We start from the raw sequence: 24,572 nt of genomic DNA, 5'->3' as shown, positions 1-24,572 counted from the left end.
CAGCCCGAGATATCATAGCACCACAATATTATATCTTATTACTATATTACTAATTAGTACTAGTATTGTCGCGACCCTAAATTTCCTCCGTAGGATGTCGTAATGACACCTAGTCTCGACTAGGTAAGCCTATCAATGCGGAATAATAATAAATATCTGAAATAAATAAACTACAATTCAAACAATTTTTAACTCCCAAAATCCGGTAGAAATAAGTCACAAGATTCTAAGAATTTATTCTCTATGTCTCTATACACCAGAGTCTAAAGCAAATAAGGAAGACAACATAGTAATATAGAAGGGGACTCCAGAGTCTGCGGACGCTGGCAGATATATCTCGAAGTCTCCTCGTATAGCTAGTTTACTAATGTGTGGTCTGATAAGATGTACCTGGATCTGCACAAAAAGATGTGCAGAAACATAGTATGAGTACACCACAACGGTACCCAATAAGTGCCAAGCCTACCTCGGTAGAGTAGTGACGAGGTCAGGTCAGGCCCTATTGGAGAATAAATAATGGCATGATAAAATATTTAAACAATATTATAAGATAAAATGACAATGGAAATGAATCAAGTAGTATGTCACATTTAATTACATCAAATAATGGCAAATAAATACCTCGTGGAAACAAAACAGAATTCTTTTCAACTTTAAGAAAATCACAACAATAATCAAAGGCAATTGCGGCCATAAATCAATATCAACAAGGGCACTCCCGAAGTACCGCCTCGTAGTCCCAAATCATAAACAAATTTACAATATCTCATTTCCTTATCTCACCGCAGGAGCCTTCACAATTTATTTTAAAGAAAATATTTTTTCCGAAATAGCATCCCGCGTTTTAGCCATCCTTATCACACCGCATGACTTCTAGTAGTTCCCCCTACTAGCCACGCGTATCAAGCTACCCTTATCCCACTGCATGCATTTCAATACCCAGACCTTATACCACCGCATGCGTATCAATATCACAATATATCACAATTTGCACTTCAAGTGCTCAAATAATTTAACTTGCCAAAATAATTCAACAATAATATTTTTCCACAATAAAGAGCTCACGGCTCATGCCAAAATAAATCATCAATAATATTTTTCTACAATAAATAGCTCACGGCTCATGTCAAAATAATTCAACAATAATATTTTTTCACAATAAAGAGCTCACGGCTCATGTCAAAATAATTCAACAATAATATTTTTCCGCAATAAAGAGCTCACGGCTCATGTCAAAATAATTCAACAATAATATTTTTCTACAATAAAGAGCTCACTGCTCCATCACAATCAGTACGAAAATCTTACAAAAATATTCAGGAGTAAATAATTCAGGAAAATAATATTTCAAAATCTTTAATACGTTGCTTCAATATCAAGTTTAAAAATGCCAAATACTTCATATTAATAATATTTAATTTTAAAAAAATCAACCTTCAAATAATGCACAGAATAAAAGAAACCAAGTTCCAACTAAACAGGTAAAACAATTAGCAGGAAAAGGTCAAGCAAATTTAAAATATAAACACTAAATCAATAATGAAGAATATAACAAAATGAACTCATTTAATTAATGCGCAACAGTGATCTACACAATTTAAAACATAATTTTTCACATTTAGCCCGTGTACATACTCGTCACCTCGTGTACACGACTTTCCACACATTACAATTATCAATCCTGGGGAGAATTTCCCCCACACAAGGTTAGACAAGTCACTTACCTTGACTTGCTCCAATTTAATCAAGTATTATGCTTTTTTCTCGATTTTTCCAACTCCGATCGACTCGTATCTAGTCATAATTAATTCGATACAGTCAACAAAAATTATAGTAATCAATTTCATAAGAAATTATTATATTTTTTTCAATAAAATCTGAAATTAGCTCAAAATTTGCCCATGGGGCCCACATCTCGGAATCCGGCGAAACTTATAAAATCCGACAACTCATTCAATTACGAGTCCACCCATACCAATTTTACCAAATTCCGATAACAACTCGACCTCCAAATCTTAAATTTTCGTTTTTGGAAGATTTTGCAAAAATCTTGATTTTTCTTCCATAAATTCACGGATTCATGATGTAAATGAGTATGGAATCATGAAATATAATCAATATAGGATAAGGAATACTTACCCCAATATTTTCCCGTGAAAATCGTCCAAAAATCTCCCAAGAACCGTGCTCCAAAAATTCAAAACGAAATGAATGAAATGACCATTTTTGGTCCTCAAGTTTCTTTCAATACGTCACTAAAAGTCCATTTTCCGTCACTAAATGTCCATTTTTCGTCACTAAAAGTCCATCAGAAACTGCTCTACCGGCCTTCCTTCAATCGATCATAACTTTGGGTACAAATGTCTAAATGATAAATGGTTTAACTTTCTGGAAACTAGAATCAAACGACTACAACTTTTATCTTTTGCAAATTTTCTGATGCCTTATGAATTTTGAGATATAAGCTTCCAAAATCGGCTCCACACATCAGAAATTTCTGGCGAAATTTCTAGCAAAACTGCTCTACCAGCCTTCATTCAATCCATCATAACTTTCTGTACAAATGTCCAAATGATGAATGGTTTAACTTTCTGGAAACTAGAATCAAAGATATACAACTTTCATGTTTTGAAAATTTTCCGATTCCTTATAGATTGTGCGATATAAGCTTCTACATTTAGCTCCACGCACCAGAATTTTCTGGCCAGCAGTCTTCTTTGTCCGAAATCCATTCCGTTTATCTTCCGAAATCTACCCGAGACCCTCAGGACCTTAACAAATTATTTCAACATGTCCCAAAATACAATACGAACTTAGTCGAGGCTTTAAACCACATCAAACAATATCAAAACAACGAATCGCACCTCAAATTAAAATCTATGAACTTTGAACTTTCAAATTCTATATCTTGTGCCGAAACACATCAAATCAATTCGGAATGACTTCAAATTTTGCACACAAGTCATAAATGACATAACAGACCTATTTTAATTTCCAGAATCGGATTCCGACCTCGATATCAAAAAGTCAACCCCCGGTCAAACTTCCCAAAAATTTAACTTTTGGCATTTCAAACCTAATTTCACTACGGACTTTCAAATAAAATTCCGATCAAGCTCCTAAGTCCAAAATCACCATACGGAGCTATTGGAATCATCAAAATTCTATTCCGGGGTCGTTTGCACATAATTTGATATCCGGTCACTATTTGAACTTAAACTTTTAATTTTTCATCAAAATTCCATATCTCGGGCTAGGGACGTCGGAATTTGATTTCGGGTATACGCCTAAGTCCCAAATCACGATACGAACCTACTGGAATTGTCAAAATACTGATCCGAGTTTATTTTCTCAAAATGTTGACCAAAGTCAACTCAGTTGAGTTTTAAAGCTCTAATTCACATTTTAATCTATTTTTCACCTGAAAACTTTTCGGAAAATTTTACGGACTACGCACACAAGTCGAGAAATGATAAAATAGTACTTTTTGAGGTCTTAGAACATAAAATTAATTATTAAATTTAAAGATGACATTTTGGGTCATCACAAGTATATATTATCATTATTATTTTATTGAATTCTAATTCTAAATATAGAATATTAAATCTTATTATTAAGCACTAACTACAGCCCTTCCTATATTTGTTTATTTTTTGTTAGTCCATAACTGTTGGACTCTATGCATCAAAGCTCAACTTATAAGATGGAAAAGCTCACATCTTTCAATCGATTTGGGACAAGAGTATTTCCCAATTTCCGACCGAAATCGGTCGGAAAGTTGGAAAAATTTTAATAAAAAATTATTTTTGTACATTGTATACAAGTATGACCAAGTGTTGGTCAAATATTGACCAATTTCTGACCGAAATCGATCGGAATTTTTATTTTTTTGCTGTGAGACCACTATTTCCGTTATCATAAATAATTTTGTTGACTTTTTCGACCAATTTAGCAATTTCTGACCGATTTCGGTCGGTATGCCTTGGACGAAATATGCCAGTTTTCTAGTAGTGCTAGCTGATGATCTCTTATGTTCACGAGGAGATTCTCATCATATATAATGCCTTATTTGCTGTTTATTTGAAACTATGTTTTAGTGTTTGGGAGTTCTTCATGTAAAGAACAAGGGATAAAAAGAGTACTTTGATTAACTAAAAAGGGAAAATTAAGAGGGATAGGAAATGAAACTAATCCTTTATCAGCTATCACCAGGCTTTCTATAAATAGTTATATGTCGTAGGTTAATTAACATAGCTTGATGGTGTAAAAATTTTTTACAGCACTGGCACAAAACTAAAAGTCTTACCTCAGGTTTATGATTTCATACTTGTGATGAATGAGCTAAAGGAGTTTTGTGAGGTGGAGATATTCGCCGAAAATTATCCCATATACATATATACATATACATATATACATATATATATATATATATATATATATATATATATATATATATATATATATAGATGTTAAATTTCCTTAGCTTGTTCGCGTCTTTATTTTTTTGTATTCTCTTGATAAAAATCCTGCTTCCACCACCGGTGACACAATGCATTGACTGCGTACCATTCTCCGTAATCTATATATATATATATTCGTGGCTTCTGTTTTCCCTCTTCGGTTGTGTTGACAAATTAATTTATGGGCATGCAGGCGAATGCTGCTTCTGGGATGGCTGTGCATGATGACTGTAAGCTAAAGTTTTTGGAATTAAAATCAAAGAGAAACTACATATACAAGTGGTAGTGGAGAAGCTTGGGGGCCTTGAAGAAAGCTATGAAGATTTCACTAACTCTCTGCCTGCAGATGAGTGTCGCTATACTGTCTTTGATTTTGACTTCATAACTACTGAAAAATTGCCAGAAAAGCAAGATTTTCTTTATCGCTTGGTAATAGTACCAATTTTCCAGCTTATTTCCCTCCTATAATATTTTCTATACCTTTCTCTTCAATCCTTATGATCTTTATAATTGTTTTGTCTAATTCAGTGATTACCAGTGTTAGTTAACCCTTTTCTGATATACTGTCATGAATTTTAGGTCTCCTGACACATCAAAGGTGAAGATGAAGATGGTATACGCGAGCTCAAAGGACAAATTCAAGAGAGAATTAGATGGAATTCAAGTTGAATTGTAAGCAACGGATCCTAGCGAAATGAGCCTAGAAATTATAAAGTCGCGAGCACTTTGAATCTCATCATATATATGTACTCATCTGCAGCCTCCCCTCATTAATGCTAGCTGTTGTATTTTAGTGTTTTAATTTCCTGTGTTGTTTGATTATGTTCAAGTCATACACCAAGTTTTCTCTGTAATCTGTATGTATGCTCCAATAGCTCAACATAATTTGTGTCTTCTGTCTTTCTTTTGTTGTTAATTGTTATAAATAAAAGTACTAGTTCTCAGTACCAACCATATACTAGCAACAAACTGCTGCAAGATAAATAAAATGCTTGAAATTAAGATCCATCCACCCAGGGAAGAGAATAAGGTTCAAAGATCATTAGATCTACTAAACTAATAATTTGTACAACCAGCAGGGTGCAACTAGTAACGTGTAGCAGGTATTCTTCCAAGTTCTATTGAAGAAAAGTACATAAAGAACTCCCCAAAAGAACCACACACAAATTAGGACCCATTTATAACATAAAGATTTAGTTTTGGGCAAAGCTAATCTATCAATTTATTTATTAATATTTGCACTTAAATTTAAACTTGATCATTCAAATATAATTTATTATTTAATCTTAGTTTTTAGCTTTACAAAATTCAATTTTTCATATTTAATTTAGTTGCGTTTAAATTAAATGTACAATTAAACCAATAATTCATATAGTTCAATCGCAAATTATCACCGGTTCTTGAGGGAGGTTTAGCAATTCTCGTCAATCTATTTATTTCACAAATATTTTTCTTAATCAATAGGGGTTCTGGTCGGCTAAAAAATATAAGGTTCGGCTCGATGCCATATTCGTGTTTCGAGGAGATTTAATATTCTCACTATACAATATTTGGTTGTTATTAGTGATTTCCTTGTAAATAGTACATGCATAATTATGTGGGAATCTATATGTATTATTTTATGTAAGATAGAATATGGAATAAGAGTACAATTATTACACTAAAATGTCAAAACTAACTCTCAAAGTATTAAGCAAAAATTTGCGTTGTTTAAAAAGTAAAAAATATATTTCTTAAGTATTACTACTAATAATCGACCACAAAAGGGAAAAACAAAGGAAAAAGGGCCCAACCGGGTTCGAACCGGTGACCTCTTGATCTGCAGTCAAATGCTCTACCACTGAGCTATGGACCCTTGACGCCTGTTAAACCCTATATTTTCATATTAGTTAGTTCATCACTTTCAACCCATCACTTATTCCCGCCTCCGCTTCTTCTGTCACGCTCTCTGTCTGTAGAGAAGCAGAGTGGGCCGCAATGGTGTCGCCGCACGGCATCAAACTCGCTGTTTATCTCATCTCTTCTTACTTCGGCGATCTTAATGCTGTAAAAACCTAAGACTTATGTCTAAAGATTTCTATGTTTTAATTGTTCCTCCCTTTTAGGGTTACTCTATCCTCTTATGCACAAACTTTTGTAGATGCTTTTCAATTTAACTAAAATCAATTTGTTGATTTCTAATTCATCTTCTGATAATTTTTGCAGAAAGTTTGCGAGTGTCTGTTGCAAAGAGGAACTCAATCATTAGCACAAATTGTACGTTTCACAGAGCTTAGCAGAGAGAATGTTAGGAACTGTTTACTTGTTCTTATTCATCACAATTGTGTTCAAGCCTTTGCAGTTCAACAAGAAGGTACTGTCACTAATGCCACTAGTACTACTTTTAGTAGCTTTTTCAATTAATTTATATACACCGTCATGTAAGGAATTTTTACACTCAGGCCACCTTTATCTGTACATATCCTTTGGGTGACCTGATAGTGTAAAAAATTCTTTATACTGACAGTGTATATAACTTAAAACTCTTTTCAATTTGAGGATAGATGGTGAGAAGTTACTTGATATCTGATATATTGATTGCCATTTAGGTGCATTTGGGGAGGCACCAAAAGTTATTACAAACTACATGGCATTATTTGACAACATAATACATAAATTGAGGTTCCCTAAGTTTTTAGAGATTGTGTCCGAGGTACTCGGAGAAAAAGTCGGAAAAGAAGTCGGAAAAGAAGTTGGAAAAGAAGTGAGTTTCGAGGTTATCGTTAGGTTTTAATTTTTGTTGCCATATTTCAAGCTGATTATATTCTATGTTTGTGGTATTGAATGTGTTTGTTTGTTTGTTTGTTTTCTAGTGTGAAGAGATTTTTGAAGGGTTGCTTCAACATGGTAGGCTTTCACTCAACCAAATTATAGATAGATTCAAGCAGACATCAAATCAAGGTGAAAGAATTATCCTTTCTGTAGTTCTCTGTTAAGTGTCTTGTAAACTCTGATTATAGACATCTATGTTCTTCATACATAAAGCAACTTTTGAGCTTTATGATCACCGGAAGCTCTTGCATAATTCAAACAACAGGCACTCCTGTTCTATTTCATAACCACAATTTGCATTTTTATTTGTTTCTTGATTATGACTACTTGAACCTGAAGCAACAAAAGTTGGGTTGTCAATCTTCTAAAAGCTTAAGCTGCATATCTTAAACATCTTTCTTACTTTAAGAGGCCCTTGACACTGTCCAGGAGATTCTAGCGCTGAAGCTGCACGAGATAACTTCAACAAGCTAGTTAACGCTCGATTCGTGGAACGTTGTCCTGCCCCTGAACCATTTCTTGGTCCATCAGCTGAAGAAGAAACTGCTGCAAAGAAACAAGGTGCTAAATCTGCCAAGGTACTGTGATGTCAAAGTTTATTATGATGATGGCAACTTCTTTTCAATACTGTTTTCCATCAAAGACCTGATGACTCCATGTGATGTTGGTTTTCCGCTGCATTTTTAATTTAACTCTAGAAATCTGTGCAATCGTTGCTTTCCTTCTTAAGATGAAGAACTTAATTCAGCATGTGCTTTGGCACTGTTAATCATAGATTGCAAGTAAATGTCATGGTGATTTTTGCGAGCAATAGCATACTTCTCTGTTCTTCTATTAACCAGCAAATCTTCTTACGAGAGGTCGAACTGTCTGAGTTTAAAACTAGATATTGCCATATCACTCTCATGTACAAGTTTACAACAAGACATTGAAGCTTTTGCTATGATGGACAATAAAACATAACAAATTGAGGAGTTCCTTGTCTAATTGGCTAAGAAGTTTGGTTCAATTCTTGACTGTTTTACTTAAACTCATAAGTGTCTTAGGGCAAAGGCTATGTCAGCACCATATATGTTTTCCACACATTATTTATTTACAAGACAAAATTTTCTTCCCAATAAGAGCCTATCTATAATTGGAAAAGGTCAGTCATAATTGGAGTATTTTTAAGCAGCTTCCGAAAAAAAAGATTAAATTTAAGCTTCATCAATATTTTACAGTGTACTTTCATTTATCATTTGAAACTGAGGAATCCATGTTGAAATCACAGAAAATGAGAGTAAACAAGGAAAAGAGATAGGAGACAGGATTCTCAGTCAGTGCTGTCAAAGGCGCTCTTAAAGCGTGCTTAAGCCCTGAAGTGGGGCACGAAACATGTTGACCGCTTCGCCCTTACTTAGCGGGCGCTTCAATGACGTCTTCAAGGCACTAAGACATACTTTTCCTTGCTAATGAGTATAATCCTAAGGAAGCGACACTAGAAAATTGATATTTCACTTTATTGCATTTTTTTTCAATTTCTTTGTCCATATGTTTGTTATTCATGCTTATAATTATTAGTCTTAGACTACACATACATATTTGTATTTTTCTCCTTTTGCGCCTTTCCCCATTAAAGTCCCCGCTTCATTTGCGCTTTTCTCTTAAAGCCCCAAGGGACCTTAGATCTTTTTTGCACTTTTCACCTTTGATAACATTGTTCACAATGTAAAACAAATGCTCCAGTTGTTTCAATTATATGTCACTCTTTCCATTTTGGATCATTCCAAAATGTTTGACACAATTCTCTTTCTATCCAACTTTAACAACTTCCAAAATTCAAATCCAATAAAGTCAAGTTTTAGCTTTGGTGTGATATTTTATGTCAAACTAAATTTTCAACTAGTACTTCAATATTTCGTCCATTGCCATTAATAATACATAAGTCAAAAATAATACTTTAAATGCCATCCTCAGTCAAACACTGTCATACAAATAGTAATGGAGGGAGCACTAGCATAGGGATTCAAGAAAGGAATTTAGGTTATATCTACAGAATATTTGGGTAATCATGAAGCGTTCTTTCAAATCGACAAAGAGATGCTGCTTCCTTTTTTAATAAGAAGAATACTGCTACCAGTATTAGGTTATTTGGGGCGAGGTAGGTGGATGAGAGCATTAGCAACCTTGTAAGTTGGATAACTAAATCTAGTGCAGAAAAAGCTATCTAAGTTGGTATTTTACCGTTCATGTTCTTGATTTTGTATTTACTGATGAAAACAGATTGTAAAACAAACCATTGAACAACGAGCCTTGGCAGCAGCAGCTCCAATGGAATCCATGAGATTCTTAGTTGAAACAGACACCTGGAACGAGGCTTCTGTGGAAACAACTGACAAAAAGACTACGGTTGTGACACTTGGCACAAAGGTTGGTATAACATTTTCATTATAGATATCTATTTGGCTGAATACATATGTGGCCCCTTAAACTTGTCCCAATTTTTCATTTAGGCACTTGTACTAAGCTTTGTTCCAATTGAAGTATTGAACACCTTATCTTATTTACAAGTGTGCCTATCAGGCACAACTTGCTGACATGGCATGGTGTTTGTTTCACACCCAATGTTGAGCACGTGAATAGATGAAACTTTTCATGTTTCCACACTCACCTCCCCAAATTTTGGATTTTCGTTCTTGCCATTGTCCATCAAAGGCAATATCCACTATTTTTCATTAATCACCTCCTCCAATCCACGTCTACAAGGAGAAAGTATGGTGATTGCGCCGCTTAGAACGACTTCTACAGCAGCTTGATAAAGTTACAATATGCCCTCATGCTTCATACAACGAAGATCCAAAGATAGCAGCGACACACATTAACATAGATAGAATATAACATAATTGTCTTGGTATTTTGACATTGACTAGAAATTCTAAAAGCCCGGACTCTCCAGAACAAACCTAGGAGCCAACACTATTACAAGGAAACAATTTACCACCAACGAGTCACTACAATCCCATATTTTATTCATATATTCTAGCACACATAGCAAACCAAAAAAATTTTCTAAAAAAATCAGAAGACATCGGCATAAACATGAGTAAGAAGATGGAGACGTCATCGGATGGATGTTCTCCGATAGAACTCAGGCAAAGTTTTTCACTGTTTTGAGACTGATGAGAAAGATTGTTTTTTGGGGAAAAGAGGCTATGGAGTAGAGAATAAAAAGAAAGAAATTGCAGAATATGTTTCGACCACCATCGACTCCGATCAATTGGATGAGACTATGGCAAACTATCCGAAAATGTTCTGAACCTTGAAAATGAGAGAGAAATTAATGGTGAATGGAAAGAGAAACAAGATGGGATGGAAGGTTTCAATTACACATCATTTTTTTCTTCTGATGTGTCTAAATATCACTGGTTACGTTTTTAAGTGAAGTGCATGAATCTCACACGTTTAAGTGTTTGGGCTGATAGTAAAAAATGTGTTCAATATACATCGAGAGTTCAATTGGAACAAGATTTAGTATAGGTATCTAAATGAAAAATTGGGACAAGTTTAAGGGGCTATCTATGTATTCACCCTATCTATTTTGCTAGTCGACTGATCTATTATTTTGTGATTTTAGCGGAAGCAAGATAATTTAGAGTCAAACACAGAACTGCTGGCTACAGATGAAAACAAAGTACTCTGGCGTGCCAATTTTGAAGAGTTTATTCGCCGCTTAAGGCACAAGGTTGGTCTGTCAACTTCTTGTGATGGAGTACCAATACATTCAAATTAGTGTCATTGTTAGGTTATTTCGCAAAAATCGTTAAACCATCAAAGAAAACAGTAGAATTGAAATCTCCTTAGAATCTCAGACAATGCCTTGCTAGAATCACAGTTCAAACTGTATTGATACAGGCTTGCGTTGCAAATGTGAAAGTACGTGTCAATAATGATGCTGCCATTGTGCTTGCTGCGACCCTGGAGCTGAGTAGACATTCTGAGACTAAAGTGAGAATCGATAACTCAGGTGAGTGTGGATTTCATTTACCGGTCAATTAATTTGAAACATGTCTTTGACCTCTTGCTGATATTACTAACAGATAAATAGAAACTAAAGTGTGCGTTTGTCCAAAAAAAAGGGAAGAAGAAGATGTGGATGATAATATGCTCAAGTATGGGCGGGTGCATGGTGACAACTGACGCATATGTATATGTTTGAGATGAGGGATTGACAGCATCATGACATAAAAAGACATGATATTTCACATCTACAAAGTTCACCAACTTTTCTTCATAAAATAGAAACCCTGCCAACTTTAATCTTCGGCCTTGCTTTTGAGGCTTTAACATCTTGAGTTTTTATTGTGATGGTACATTCATGTTGAATCATATACTCATATATGGATAACTTTCTAGACTGGAGCCTGAGCCTTATAGACCCTTTTCAGAGACATGCACAACAGTGGCATGCTTGCTTCTATACTTTTCTGTAGTTGAGTAATTTCTGTATGATAAGGTTTGTAATTGAGTAAAAGTCGTGGCCTGTACAGTTTACATTTTTGTACTTGCTTAAGATATTGTGCCAAAAATTTGCATTTGGTTTGTTTTTGTGAAAGGTAGCAATTTGTGTTGATGAATATCATATTCCTGTTTTAGCTGTTTCATTGTAGTGTTATCTTTGGCTTTAAATTTCACGACTCTTTTATCCCACCTTCTACATGTGTTGGTCATTATATTTTTTTCACTGAAATCTGAAATCATTATTTGCAGTTCCTCAGTCCATAAATGCTATTTATGATGAGGTGATAAAGAGGGATGGTGGTCTTGGTATGGATTTGGAGCGTATCAGAGCTTCCCTTGTTGAATTAGGATGTGAAACCCCATTGATGGCAATAGATGAAACTTATAGTGTAGGCAAGCATATCTATCCATACTTGACTTTTCATTGTAATATAATTCTTGAGCAAAGTCCAAACCTTGTGGATTCTGGTGTTTGATATCCGCTATAACAAGTGATAGTTATGTGTCCACAGATTTGAAGAACGTTATTGAACAAGCTCGCATTGAAGAGGTTGGTTACAAACCTTTAGACCAAGGTTACTGTTTCAATTTGCTAAAATCTGGCTTACTTCATCTCAATATGCTATAACTTGCAGGTGGAATCCATTGTATTAAAAAGGTATGGAAGGGAGGCCTACAGGATGTTCAGATTACTGTCAAAAGCTGATCGTCTTCTTGAAACTGATAAGGTATCACAGGCTTGCTGAATGTATGTTGATTTAAAGGCAACTTAATTTGAACTCATTACCCATGCTAGATTTCTACGAATCGTTTGCTACATAAGTAGCAATGGGGGCACTCAAGGATGTAGCGTAGAGGTCAATGAAGTGGGTGAAATCCCAGTAGAGATAAAAAAACTCTAGGTGATTTTTCCTCATTTGCCTAAGCTTTGGTTGACGGAGTCACCCGGTACGTCACTGGTAAGAGGTACCCGGTGAAACATTCGAGGTGCCCACAAGCGGGTCCAGACACCACCTTTATGAGAATTAAATAAATAAATTTAAATAAATAAATGGCAATGAGGCTTCTCTGTACTTGCGCTGTCTTCCCTGTTTCTTTTAGTCCTTAAAACATCTATTATCAAGTCCAGCTAATGTTGTTGAGGGACGAAAAGTACTTCAGTGAAATCATTAAGCATAGATAGCTATATTTTTTCGTTTAAACTGGTTTATTTGTTTGCTGTCAACTTTAATTGATGACTATCATTTCAGTTTTCTCCTATTTTTTAATTCAAAAGCTTCATTTTATTATAAAAATGCCAAGTTCACTTCGCCCAGAAATATGCATTGCTTAGTGCAGGAACTGGGAGTTTATATCTCTTTGGTTCTCTTAATTGTAATTTACTCTAGTAAATGTAAGTTTTAATGTAGGCCTTTAAAACATTTAGTCCCCAAATGTAGCAAACACATTTCACAAAACTGAAGCTAACAATAAAAATCATTAGATAAAAAGTATGAAGGGAATAAGTAAAAATGGAACAGATTAGAAGATTTGTGTGTTTCTTTTTTATTTTCTTTTTTAATAAGGAAGAGTGTAGTAGGATAGCACTCTCCCCATTTTTTTTAATTTCTTTAAATGTCTATATGGCATTTTTGTCTTTTTTGAATTACCCCAATTCATTCCCTCTCCCCTGCATCATCTGGAGTCCATTTCAGTTCAACCTCTCCTTGAACAACAGCCACCACTGTTGCCCCATCACCACCCGACAGCCCTCTCCACAACGAATAAACCACCACAAGGCCATCCTTATCTCATCACCTTAAGAGAGCTCACAGCAACTCCATACGCAAACACTATTTCTCTGTCCAAACAACACCTCCAAGCAGCCAGTACCAATCACAGAGGACTCCAACAAAAACCACCAGCCACCCTCAAGCCTTCTTACACAAATTCAATAGCTCTTGTTAAGACTGGACTACCAATTGTTTCCAATGAACTGCAACTTTTCTGTCAAACGGGAGGATTTCCAATTTCTAATTATGAGTAAAACCGAATTTTGCATCAACTGTTAGAAAATATGTTTCAATTGCAAAAGTTACTGATTTTTTCTTCTTTTTTTTTGCGAAGCGTTATTGTGTGGCTTCATCATTTTTGGTGAGCTTTTTAGTAAGCCAAAAGTGGGGCAGCTCGGAAAAGCTATTTGTATTCTCAGATCCTAGCGCTGCCATTTCCGTTTTTGTCCTGTTGCCCATCCTTTTTTCCTTTGGCTGCTGGAGATCAACCATCTGCCAAAGTTCAATTTGGTTTCTCCCACATACTTGAAGATGAATGGCTGTAGAGGGGAGGAGGCTGCAGATACCTAGGGTCAAAAACAAATGTATCAAGAACTTGTATTTTTGGTGTCATAGTAATACCTTAGATACGATGGATCAGTGTTCGGAATTTTTTCACTTGTTAGGGGGGAAAATGTAGTACGTTGGAGTGAGAGCTGCACTGCAGTTATGACCTGTAACTTTTTCTATTCCATCTTGGTACCTTTTCAGTATATATCTTTACTTTAAAAAAAAGGAGGAGTGGCTGTAGCGAATTGCAACTCACAAAGCTGAAGAAAGTTGGGTTAAAGACAGAAAAACCCTTATATTTAATGTACTAACAGGGGTATTTTGGAGAATCGTGGGTACAATGCTAACCTATGATGGCCATGTAGTAGGTTAGCAAAACCCTATATATATATATGCATTTATATTTGAAATCTAGATGTATAGAGAGATAGGGGGTCTGGATCTGATATTTCTGTCTATTGAAATTATTGCTCACATGTAGAGGCTCCTGAGAAAGTATGCATCATAAGAACAATGTTGAAGTGCTTTCTTGTTTGAGTTTTTACAGAATATTTGGGTGATCGAAGGTTTTCTTTTTGCACGCTACAATTTGTTGATAATGAGATGAAAGCAATCTTACAATACTGTTTTCTTATCAGATTTCAGATACCACATTTGTTGAAAAGAAAGATGCAGTCAAGATTCTATTTAAGCTGTGGAAAGATGACTACTTGGAGATGAAGGTAATATATTTCTGGGCTTCTGTTGTAGTAGAAGAAGAAAATCTCCTGATTGGAATGCTTCCATAAAATTGAAGACCTTTGAGAGTAGAAAAAAATATATCTCGAAATTATTTTGTGGATTTTCTTGCTGTCTTATGCCATTGTCATGGAAGCAGCAAAATGGCATATTTGGCTTGCTTCTGTATCTTAAGATAGCTAAAGCCAATATGAAGGGAGGGTAAGTGCTGTCTTTTTACATGCTATAAAGTATATCTTATGTCTTGCTAAATAGTAACATGCCTTACTCTGATCTATCCCATGGTGGGGATGATTTGAGTATGTTTCTGATCTCAGGATGAATTCCATGGGAGGTGCTCTTGCTAATCTATTCTCGTCTCACGTAATCCACGAGATAATTTGTTCTTTTTGAAAGTAAAATTTTGTATTTCGCTGATCAAAATGAGACATTTCTAGACACCTGGAGCATACCCTGAAATTCATTGAGCTAAAAAAGATCTTTATTTAAGCAGCAAACATATCCTTTGGAAGTACTTATAGAAAAGAGTCCTTTGGAAGTTCCAGATACTGTGCACAACTTCGTTGATAGAGATCCATATGCAATTTTTTTTTTTTTTTTGGGGGGGGGGGGGGATGGGATTTGGGAGACCGTGAACTCTCTAACCCAGCAAAATTACCCGATTATGCAAAGCGGGTGAATTGTTAAGCTCGTCAATAAGAAAATCTATCAGTTTGAATGCCCTGTCTAAAATCTCAAGAATCTAGGGCGTGACGATCATTCTGATTCATCAGAAGTACAGGAGAATGGTTGCTTCTTCCTGCTGGCTTTCTTTCTATAAGCAGAAACATTGCTACTAACTAGACACGTCCTTGCTTCAGCAGCAATTCCCTCACATCTTTTAAGGTCTCCATCCATAGTGAAGCGAGAAAAGGAAGGTGGATAATAGTGAACCTTCACACAGCGCCAATAAATCTCACAATCAACTAAGGTCAAAAGGTCAACAAAGGATACAATAAGTAGCTGCATGAGATAGCATAAATACCCACTTATGCAACGAGGAATTTCTCCTTGTTGCCCTCCTGTGCTACATTAGATAATCAGTTATTACAGAGCCTTCTGATCTAAACTCTTGCTGAAGCTTTAATATGCTTTTCGTTCTAAGATATAGAAGGTTGATGGTGTTTCAAACCCCCTAATGGGCTTGCACTTGCAGGACATAATATGTCAAGAGGGACAAAAATACAAATTAAAATGATAAGCTCGAAATTGTTTTATTTTCCAACTGCGACTTATATTGAAGAAAGCTTGTTATTCTTCTTTTCTTTGTAACACATGCAAGCGCGTGGCATACACATATATATATATATATATATATATATATATATATATATATATATATATATATAGAGAGAGAGAGAGAGAGAGAGAGAGAGAGAGAGCATTGAACAAAGCTTCTAACACATACTAATGATATTCCCCATTCACTCCAGAAAGTTATTGCACGTGGAGCAAGGCAATCAGAATTCATACTGTGGAAAATTAATAAGCAGTCTCTTTGGGAACATGTTCTTGATGAAATGTACCATGCTGCCCTTAATTTGAGATTGAGAATAACACACGAGCAAGAACAGGAAAAAGAGGTTTGTTTACAGAGCTCACCTATCAATGTTCTTCTTCTGTCTATTGCACGTTATTTTGTTATTTTTCGTTTATCTTCTATTTTAATGAACTCTGCAAGTGTAGGTTGGCAGATAATGTCTTTATTAATGAAACAAATAATTAGTTATTTTATGATCGTCGAACAATATGCATTTTTTACCGAGGACATGACCCTTGATAGGAAGGTGTGGAGGTCGAGGATTAGGATAGAAGGTTAGGTAGCCGAAGGTTTGCCTTGTTCATACCAGTAGTTTTAGTGCACTGCCTTGTATTGTCCTATTCTTATATTTCTGTTATTACTTATTGTTTCTTTTGCTTATTGGTTTTCTTATTGGTTTGTTGGTGTTGCTGCTTGTTGTTACACCTTCCTTTTTATCCTTCCTAAGCCTTTTTACCTGTGGTCCGGCCCTTCCCCGGACCCGCGCATAGCGGGAGCTTAATGCACCGGGCAGCCCTTTTTTCTTTCCTGAGTCGAGGGTTTATCGGAAACAGCTTTTCTACCTTCTCAAGGTAGAGGTAAGGTCTGCATACACACTACTCTTCCCAGTGGGATTACACTTGGTTTGTTGTTGTTGTTGAACAGTATGCATTTGGGACCATCCTTCATTTTAGGTTCTGTATCTTCTAATGAAAGATGATTGACTGACAACGAAGTTCTTCTTTTGATTGTCTAAGACAGATGTATCAATTGGCTAAGAATTAGTCTGTCTAGAGACTGACACAAACCAAAAAGGAGCAAACAGTCTTCTAATTCTACTTTGAGACACGAACCATTTACGTTGAATGCAACTTGAATGTGAATTAGTTATCTATTCTGCGACTTTAAACATAGTTGTGGTTCTTCCACTTTTTTTCGGTTGCTGGGCAGATTAAGTTTTCAAACACAATATCAAGAATGATATACTGGAAAAGAACTTGTCATTTCCTGTTTCCGTCAATCATGATGGAAGATTAACAAAGAAAGGAATAAGAAAGGAAATAATAAGCGATCCATTTGATTTGTGTTTGAAATCTGGTAGATGGGGCAAATTATTGCAGACATGGGAAATCATTAGGCTAAAGTAATAATTCAAATATAGTGGGGTAGTCTGATAGTGAAATGATAGCATTCGGTCATGTAAACATGCAGTTCAAGAAAGAATACAAGTATCTAGGGAAATTTTAAGCTACATATTATTTGAAGAGGCTGTAGAAAGTTGACGTAACGGGGAGAGGATTAGACCATTTTAGTTTTTGCTTTCCCTCAAGCGGATGGAGTGATCTATTGCGCCGCATAACTGTGGAAGACTGGGCCTTAAATACAAATAATCTGTTGCTTTGATTTCACAGAATGTGAGAATGTCATACGGTTTCGACTTCAGAGTTACAATTGGGTGTTCCTACCCCTGAGGGGAGAGTTGAGTGAATTAGGTTTAGGCCAACCTCAGCTTCACATTGCCTTGGTCTCTTGTTGAGGTCAAGTTGCAAAACTTTTTTCTTTTTTGTTTGTTCCTATGTCTTGCCATTAACTTCATTGTCATGACCACCACTTTGCTTGCTACATCTATGGTTTGGACCATAGTTAGGAAAGATTCTTGAAGGAATTGTGCAAGTTCTTTTCCCCTTTATTTTGCTTGTCTGAAGTAGAAATCCACGAAAAAATTAATGCTAAAAGGAATTTTCGGCTAAAATCTCTGTTCTTGCATAACTGGAAATCTCCTTCATATCTGAAAAAGCTCTCTTGCATTTACCTTCCCCTTCATTGACTACTATCGGATTCACATGCTCTAATATCTTAACTGTTGTCATGTGTGCCAGATTCTTCAGATGCCCAGAGAGAAGCTGGTAAAGGAACTGCACAGTGAACTGCACAACAGATACAATCGCCTAAGAAAAGTCCGGATTACTTTAGAATCTTCCCTAATGAATCTTGACGATGCTCTCATGCTCTTCCGTGACTTTTAAATCGAGTATTTATATCTTATATCCCACCTTTCTTCCCTGACCTCCCCCTTTTTTTTCTTTTTATTAGATTATATTTTGTGCCTTTAGATTTATATATGGTGCCCTTAGGAACTTGCTGTTCTCATTTCATTTTGTATACATTTCTGGATTGGATTTGACTGACACCAATACGAGTATACGGCATGTCATCATGAAGTGTATTAATCCATGCAGGCTATATTCCTGGTTCTTAGCTGATTTCTTGAACCATGAGGGGACTAATTAGGAAACCTGGTGCTGTCAATTTCTGTTTGGCTTTGACTATTCATTATAATGAAAAATCAAAATTCATAAGCAGGAGACAATGTCAGACTAACTACCAGCAATAAAAAGAATAACATGTTCATTTACTGCATTTTACTTTTAGAGGAATCAATTTCAAACATCTGCTTTATATTGTCCAGTTAGTTGAGTCCCCCTGATTTTCCAGGTTTCCAAATACCTTTTGAAATTATGTGATTGAATAGCAATGCTGAATTTTCGTACAAGACTATCAAGTTATGACTTATGACAACTAGAATCATAGGCGCATGCACAATCAGTTTCCTTGCTCCTTTTTATACCAAGACAATTTAAGTTTGCAGGTCAGTGTACGCCTCGAAATCACAAAATATTTCTTCATACTTGTTAGGTTGTTAGTTGCCACTAGGGGTGGCAAATGGGCGGGTTGGGTCAGATATGGGTGGATTGAAAACGGGTAATGTAAAAAATGGATAAATTATCCGACCTAGCCCATATTTAATACGGACAAAATATGGGTTAAACGGCAGAGAATATGGATATCCATGGCTTCTTGAATATGATCACTTTTAGGAGAATTTTTAGTCTCTCAAACTTGAGTAACCTCCGGTTTGAGTTTTTGTTAAACCCATTGGTTATTTATTTTTTAAATGAATAATATGAATCTTATCCATATTTGACCAATTTTTAAAAGGTTCATTATCCAATTTATTTTTTAATCTATTTTGCCACAACTTGTTGCCACAGGTTATGTACATAAAAGATTTGCTACCTATCAGATAAGAGTTACATTGATCTTGTGAATGTTAGGACTCAGGAACAATAACAGACCTTTTGCCAACATAAACTAATTAAGTATAAGCTTAAGTTGTAAGAAGAATAATATGATTTGCGAAACTCTTGCATGGATTGAATGCAATGGAAGACTGTTGAAGTAGCTGGACGGGTATGTAAATTACCCTGCCAATGCTTAATGGAATTCGCATTGCCAATTCAAACAAAGTATATATGATATGAGTTTGTCGGTTGGATCTCTTGATGAAATTTTCATGAAACTGTCTTTCCTCTTCTTCTTCTTTGTGCAGGTTTTAGATTTTACTTTGTTTTCAAGTTGACGAGAAACTTGTTCAGAGTAAGAATCTCACCAAATGGAGGATCAACTTCGACGTCTTAAGTTAATAATGATATTTTTGAAAATAAAACAAATCTAAACAAAGAAAAGACTTAGAAGTATAATTTAAGTATGCACTGCTTGTCCTTGCGGTCTCCTTGCTGCCCTTTGCCATTTATTTACCCTATGTTCCCTTGTTATCCTTGTCTGCCCGAGAATACTGGCGTTTTTTGTGTTTTCGTAGCTATGAATTCATTGGTTTTGGTTGGTTATCTCTGACAGTCCACAAAAAATTAAAGTACTATATTTCGTGGAACAACGCAAAGATGTCTAAAAAAACATTTCCTCGATACCTATTGGGTCCCTATGTAATCAAACTGTCCATGTTAAAGCATATGTTTCAACCGCAAGTTCCACTAAATGACATTGAATAGCATTTCAGCAACGTTTTAAGTTAATAATGGTACTAATACTCTAGCTAAGCTGAAGTTTTTACCAAGACCAAACTAACAAGTATTTGAAGTTGAAGTGAAAAAAAACGTTGCCGTTGCATGCACCTTTTTCAAATATGAACCTTGAAATAATATAGGTTAAATTTGCAGCCTAGACTAGGTAGCTTCAAAAGATGCTTCACATCTGCACCACATAAATAATTGCATTCAATGTATCTGACGCTGCTTAACAACTTTTAAACCAAAACACTGCAAAAGGCTATTCGACTGTTCCCCTTCCAAGTATTGGAATATGGCCTACACTTTTATCCCTATTGTATATCATGGTTATAAAGTCCCAGACCAACCTAATAATATTGTGAATAACAGGGGAGCTGAATGCAAAACAATCTATTGTTTAGTCATGCACAAAATGTTTAAAAATTTTCATAGGCGCCAAAGGGTGACAAAAACTGAATTAAGGGAAGCGACTGAATCAGCCATACACGTCCAAATTCATTTCAGTAGAACTATGGTAACACCAAGCAAAAGCAGATAAATTAACACTAGTATTACCAGAAAATACATGCACTTGGCAAAAATGTCTAAAATATCACTAATTTTAAAATCTGCATGGAACATAAATCGGGAGCTTTTAATCACAAGTCTTCTTTCTTGAAAACAAAAATACATTGCAAACATAAAAGCTAGTGAATTAATTAATTGGGTTCTTCAATCATCAACTGAGGATACAGGTTTCATTTCTTCTTTTCTCCGCCTCCAGTAGCCCTGTAAAAGTCCAAAAGAAAAAGAAATGAAACATGAGGCCACCGGCAAAAGATTAATACTAGTAAATACTAACTTCCTCTCTCTACAGAATGGTAAGAGAACAAGACATTACCTCATCTTACGGAGAACACTAGACATCTCTTCTCTCTTCTTCTTTGCCCTCTTGTGAGTGCCCAACTTCCTCTTGGCTACCTTCAAGGCACGCTTGTCCTTTCCAACTTTAAGAAGCTCGGTAATCCTTTTCTCGTACGGAGCAAATCCAGCGACTTCTCTGATAAGGCTCCTCACAAAGTGGACTCTTTTGCTTGTTTTCTAAAAACAAATAAAATGGAAAGAAGATTATGATGTGCTCAAAATATGCAAGTGGAACATGTAAAATTGGGAGAGAAAAAAAGCATAGCACGCATTGATCCAGATTCCAGCTAGAAATTATTTGATCATGTTTCTTTGTAAAAGACAGTACAGAGAGGGCACACTTCAACAAGACAGCATACAGTCTAAGGAGTATATGAGCGACTATTCACTCCCTTTATTCTCAAAGAGATATATCTTTGTCCTGACACAACATCAGACCCATTCTAGCACAAGATATACTTGCATATTCTATAATGTCCAAAGTGTACTCTTCCTACACCAACAAAATTTCAACTTCCAACTCCAATTAATTGCAAATTGGTATCCAAAATCTAAAGCTTCAACATTTTCTTCCAAGACTACCAAATCAAACAATATTTCAGCTCCCAAATTCAATAAACTGTAAATTGGTATCCAAAATCAAAAGTTTTTTCTTTAAGACTAAGAAAATCATGTGTATCTGCCAGTCTAAGTTCTCAAGAGTTAACCAAGTATTTACAATTTTAAACCCTGTGCTATAAAAGCCAGAGTTGTGTGCAATGAAACCCAATATGCCAGTCTAAGTTCTCAAAAGTTAACCAAGTATTTACAATTTTAAACCCTGTGCTATAAAAGCCAGAGTTGTGTGCAATGAAGCCCAATATGCCAGTCTAAGTTCTCAAAAGTTAACCAAGTATTTACAATTTTAAACCCTGTGCTATAAAAGCCAGAGTTGTGTGCAATGAAGCCCAATATGCCATAGAGAACTACACAAAAAGTTCCCTCTCGCACCCCCACACATAATAGCCACAGAAACACCTATCAAAGACATCTTGTCAACACTCTCTGCTGTTTAACAATTTCTACGACTTATAGAGTTCAGACCAACTAATTTCCTGACCTTTGCTTATATATGCTCCACGGACAAGGTAGAAGTTTAAAAAATATGCAGATAAATTCAAATCCAAACAACAAAAGCCCGAGCTATCACCATTAGAAAACAAAAGAGACGTGCAAAATAAAGAATTCAAAAACTCACCCCTTTTCTGTCAGAAGGACGTGGAGCTAATTCCTTCTTGGTCACAACATGGCCTTTGTTTAGCCCAACAGATAGCCCTGTATTCGGCTGCTTCGGAGCCATCACCTGTTTAAACCAACTTTCAACCCAATCACAAAATTGCATTGCCAACATTTTCTAAGTAAATGATACTCCCTTAAAAGATATCATACTAGTATTTTCTCTCTCCTAAAAAGAAAGGCATCTAAAAATCACAACTTCTGGAACTAAAAATATTAAGAAGCACAGAATACATTAAAAAAAATACTATGAATCACAATTCTCATATTAAAAGAATATTTAGAAATTGTTATAGGGGAGATTTAATGAAAAAATAGTTTGACTCTACGAATTAGCAACAGTTACACATAAAATGGCAAAGAGGTAAAAATTTTGTTCACTTTTCTGGATAGTATCATCATAAACACGCCATTTTCCATCACAGCATAAAATACTGAGGATTTATAAAACATTTAAATAAATAAAAAAAATTACAATGTCTATAGCGCGATACCAAATTAGTATACAAAATGAAAGAGGATCTGAAACAGCAACTGGAAGAAAGTGTGTGAGTAAATCATACCTCTTCAATTCGTTCGATATGGAAGAAACGGTGAGGAACTAGGGTTGTGAAAAGAGGAGCTAGGGTTTTGGGACAGTGCTGCCTTTTATAGTGGTGATGACAGTGATAATGCGAGCATTTTGAGGGTAAAGTGGTAAATTAGTGTTTGAAGGTTTGAGCTCTGCACAAGTGGAAAAGTTTGAGGAGAAAGCCACTTTTATGGATGTATTTGAAAAATAGACAGTATTTGTAATGTATTTATTTTTATTTATAAAATAGAAAGAAATATGCGTTTTTTCTACTTCTTCTTTGCATACATAAGAATGAAAGTGAATACACAAATAATACTTCAATCTCAAACTTAACTTCTCAACGCAACAATAATTTCAATTCAATCCTCCAACAACTAACTAGCATTAGTTATAGCCACTTATCATTGTCAACCGTTGTGGAAAGACCGTAGGAATACTATAATTGTTGTAGAGAAGCACAAAACTGAAGGTGAATATTGTATGCATTTTTGTTATCTCTTCAACTTAGCTTACATAAATAATAATAATTGTGAGCAATTAAATCCCGTGTGAAGTTTCCAAACATTTTCGTTAAAATTTAATCCCTAAATAAGTATTTTAACTTCTGTGGCAGTTCAATCAAGAGTAGTTGAAACTTCAGAACAGTTCAATCAAAAGCATTTGAAACTTATTTTTTTGGTGAAAAGAAAAAAAATCTTATTAATCATTAACCTATTAAAACTGTCAATTATAAAGCAAGAGTTCCCTACCATTTACAAAACTTTAACTGCATAGCCTTGCTTGGATCATCTATACTCTGCTCTATTCTACCTTCTCTATTCTATTTATACAAATTTTCTATCCAAGCCAGTTGTCTTTTGCTTTGTTTCCCTCTACTCGGTGTCTTGTATCTACATTCATCTTTGATATTCCTGCATATAACTTGCTCTCTTGTCACCAGATGATTCCACACAGCATCGTACTTGTTCTTCCATATTGCATATACCTGAGCAGCAAATATTGATAGTGCAAGTGTCCTGCATTGTTTCCCTTTTATGGATCTGTTAAGCTTCCTCCATATTGCTACAATAGCTTTCCCATTTTCTTGTATCCTCAACCAACTCAGTAGCTCCTGTGCACATCTCTTAGACCAATTACATTCAAAATATAGATGATCACTTGTTTCTTCTTCTTCTCCACATACTTTGCATATAGTTCATATATTGATCCCAATCTATTTCATTTTGTCCAGTGTCATCAGTCTTCTGTGAGCTACCAACCAGCTAATATAGCTATGTTTTGGTGTGTTTCCTGAGTTCCACACCCATCTCCAGTCCTGCCAATGGTTGTCATCCCCCATTCTCCATTTATATCCACTAGCCACTGTGTACACACCTCCTGCTTTGAAATTGTCCCTAACATTACATAGCTTTTTTCAATACCAGCTACAGTCTTGAGGGTGTTTATATTACCACCCATATACCTCTTTTATATATATGTGATTGACCCATCTTACCCATAAGTTGTCTATATGCCACACATACTTGTTTATTGCAGCCTCATTCCATACCACACGGTCATTAATGC

General features: G+C 35.4%; 2 protein-coding genes, 1 non-coding gene and 1 pseudogene across 3 annotated transcripts; 2 read left to right on the top strand and 2 right to left on the bottom strand.

Annotated features, from left to right (window-relative positions):
• Positions 1-4,647: 4,647 nt before the first annotated feature.
• LOC107774836 (actin-depolymerizing factor 7-like) lies at positions 4,648-5,190 on the top strand (annotated as a pseudogene).
• Positions 5,191-6,243: 1,053 nt separating this feature from the next.
• TRNAC-GCA (transfer RNA cysteine (anticodon GCA)) lies at positions 6,244-6,315 on the bottom strand. Its single transcript has one exon. It is a non-coding gene; the product is annotated as a tRNA-Cys (tRNA).
• Positions 6,316-6,350: 35 nt separating this feature from the next.
• LOC107774832 (uncharacterized) lies at positions 6,351-18,646 on the top strand. Its single transcript, XM_016594486.2, has 14 exons — positions 6,351-6,506; positions 6,666-6,813; positions 7,049-7,203; positions 7,313-7,400; positions 7,701-7,849; positions 9,534-9,680; positions 10,885-10,992; positions 11,163-11,274; positions 12,018-12,161; positions 12,281-12,318; positions 12,404-12,496; positions 14,728-14,811; positions 16,300-16,449; positions 18,266-18,646. The coding sequence occupies exons 1-14, from the start codon at positions 6,438-6,440 to the stop codon at positions 18,410-18,412; spliced, it is 1,632 nt and encodes a 543-aa protein (XP_016449972.1). The 5' UTR covers positions 6,351-6,437; the 3' UTR covers positions 18,413-18,646.
• A 2,123-nt stretch (positions 18,647-20,769) lies between these two features.
• On the bottom strand, positions 20,770-23,128 carry LOC107774833 (large ribosomal subunit protein eL36y). Its single transcript, XM_016594489.2, has 4 exons — positions 22,996-23,128; positions 22,395-22,499; positions 21,135-21,334; positions 20,770-21,022 (listed from the first exon to the last, which is right to left on the bottom strand). Exons 2-4 carry the CDS (start codon positions 22,494-22,496, stop codon positions 20,992-20,994), a joined length of 333 nt encoding a protein of 110 aa, XP_016449975.1. The 5' UTR covers positions 22,497-22,499; positions 22,996-23,128; the 3' UTR covers positions 20,770-20,991.
• Positions 23,129-24,572: the final 1,444 nt, after the last annotated feature.

This window comes from Nicotiana tabacum, chromosome 13 (genome assembly GCF_000715075.1).
Source record: "Nicotiana tabacum cultivar K326 chromosome 13, ASM71507v2, whole genome shotgun sequence".
Lineage (NCBI taxonomy): Eukaryota > Viridiplantae > Streptophyta > Magnoliopsida > Solanales > Solanaceae > Nicotiana > Nicotiana tabacum.
This window is presented reverse-complemented; position numbering and strand designations above follow the sequence as displayed.

Coding starts and splice junctions, on each gene's coding strand:
- LOC107774832 (XM_016594486.2), top strand. CDS start 6,438: ATGGTGTCGCCGCACGGCATCAAACTCGCTGTTTATCTCATCTCTTCT. Junction 6,507..6,665: donor ACTTCGGCGATCTTAATGCT/GTAAAAACCTAA, acceptor TAATTTTTGCAG/AAAGTTTGCGAGTGTCTGTT. Junction 7,204..7,312: donor GAAAAGAAGTTGGAAAAGAA/GTGAGTTTCGAG, acceptor TTTGTTTTCTAG/TGTGAAGAGATTTTTGAAGG.
- LOC107774833 (XM_016594489.2), bottom strand. CDS start 22,496: ATGGCTCCGAAGCAGCCGAATACAGGGCTATCTGTTGGGCTAAACAAA. Junction 21,335..22,394: donor GTCCTTCTGACAGAAAAGGG/GTGAGTTTTTGA, acceptor ATTTGTTTTTAG/AAAACAAGCAAAAGAGTCCA. Junction 21,023..21,134: donor AGTGTTCTCCGTAAGATGAG/GTAATGTCTTGT, acceptor GGACTTTTACAG/GGCTACTGGAGGCGGAGAAA.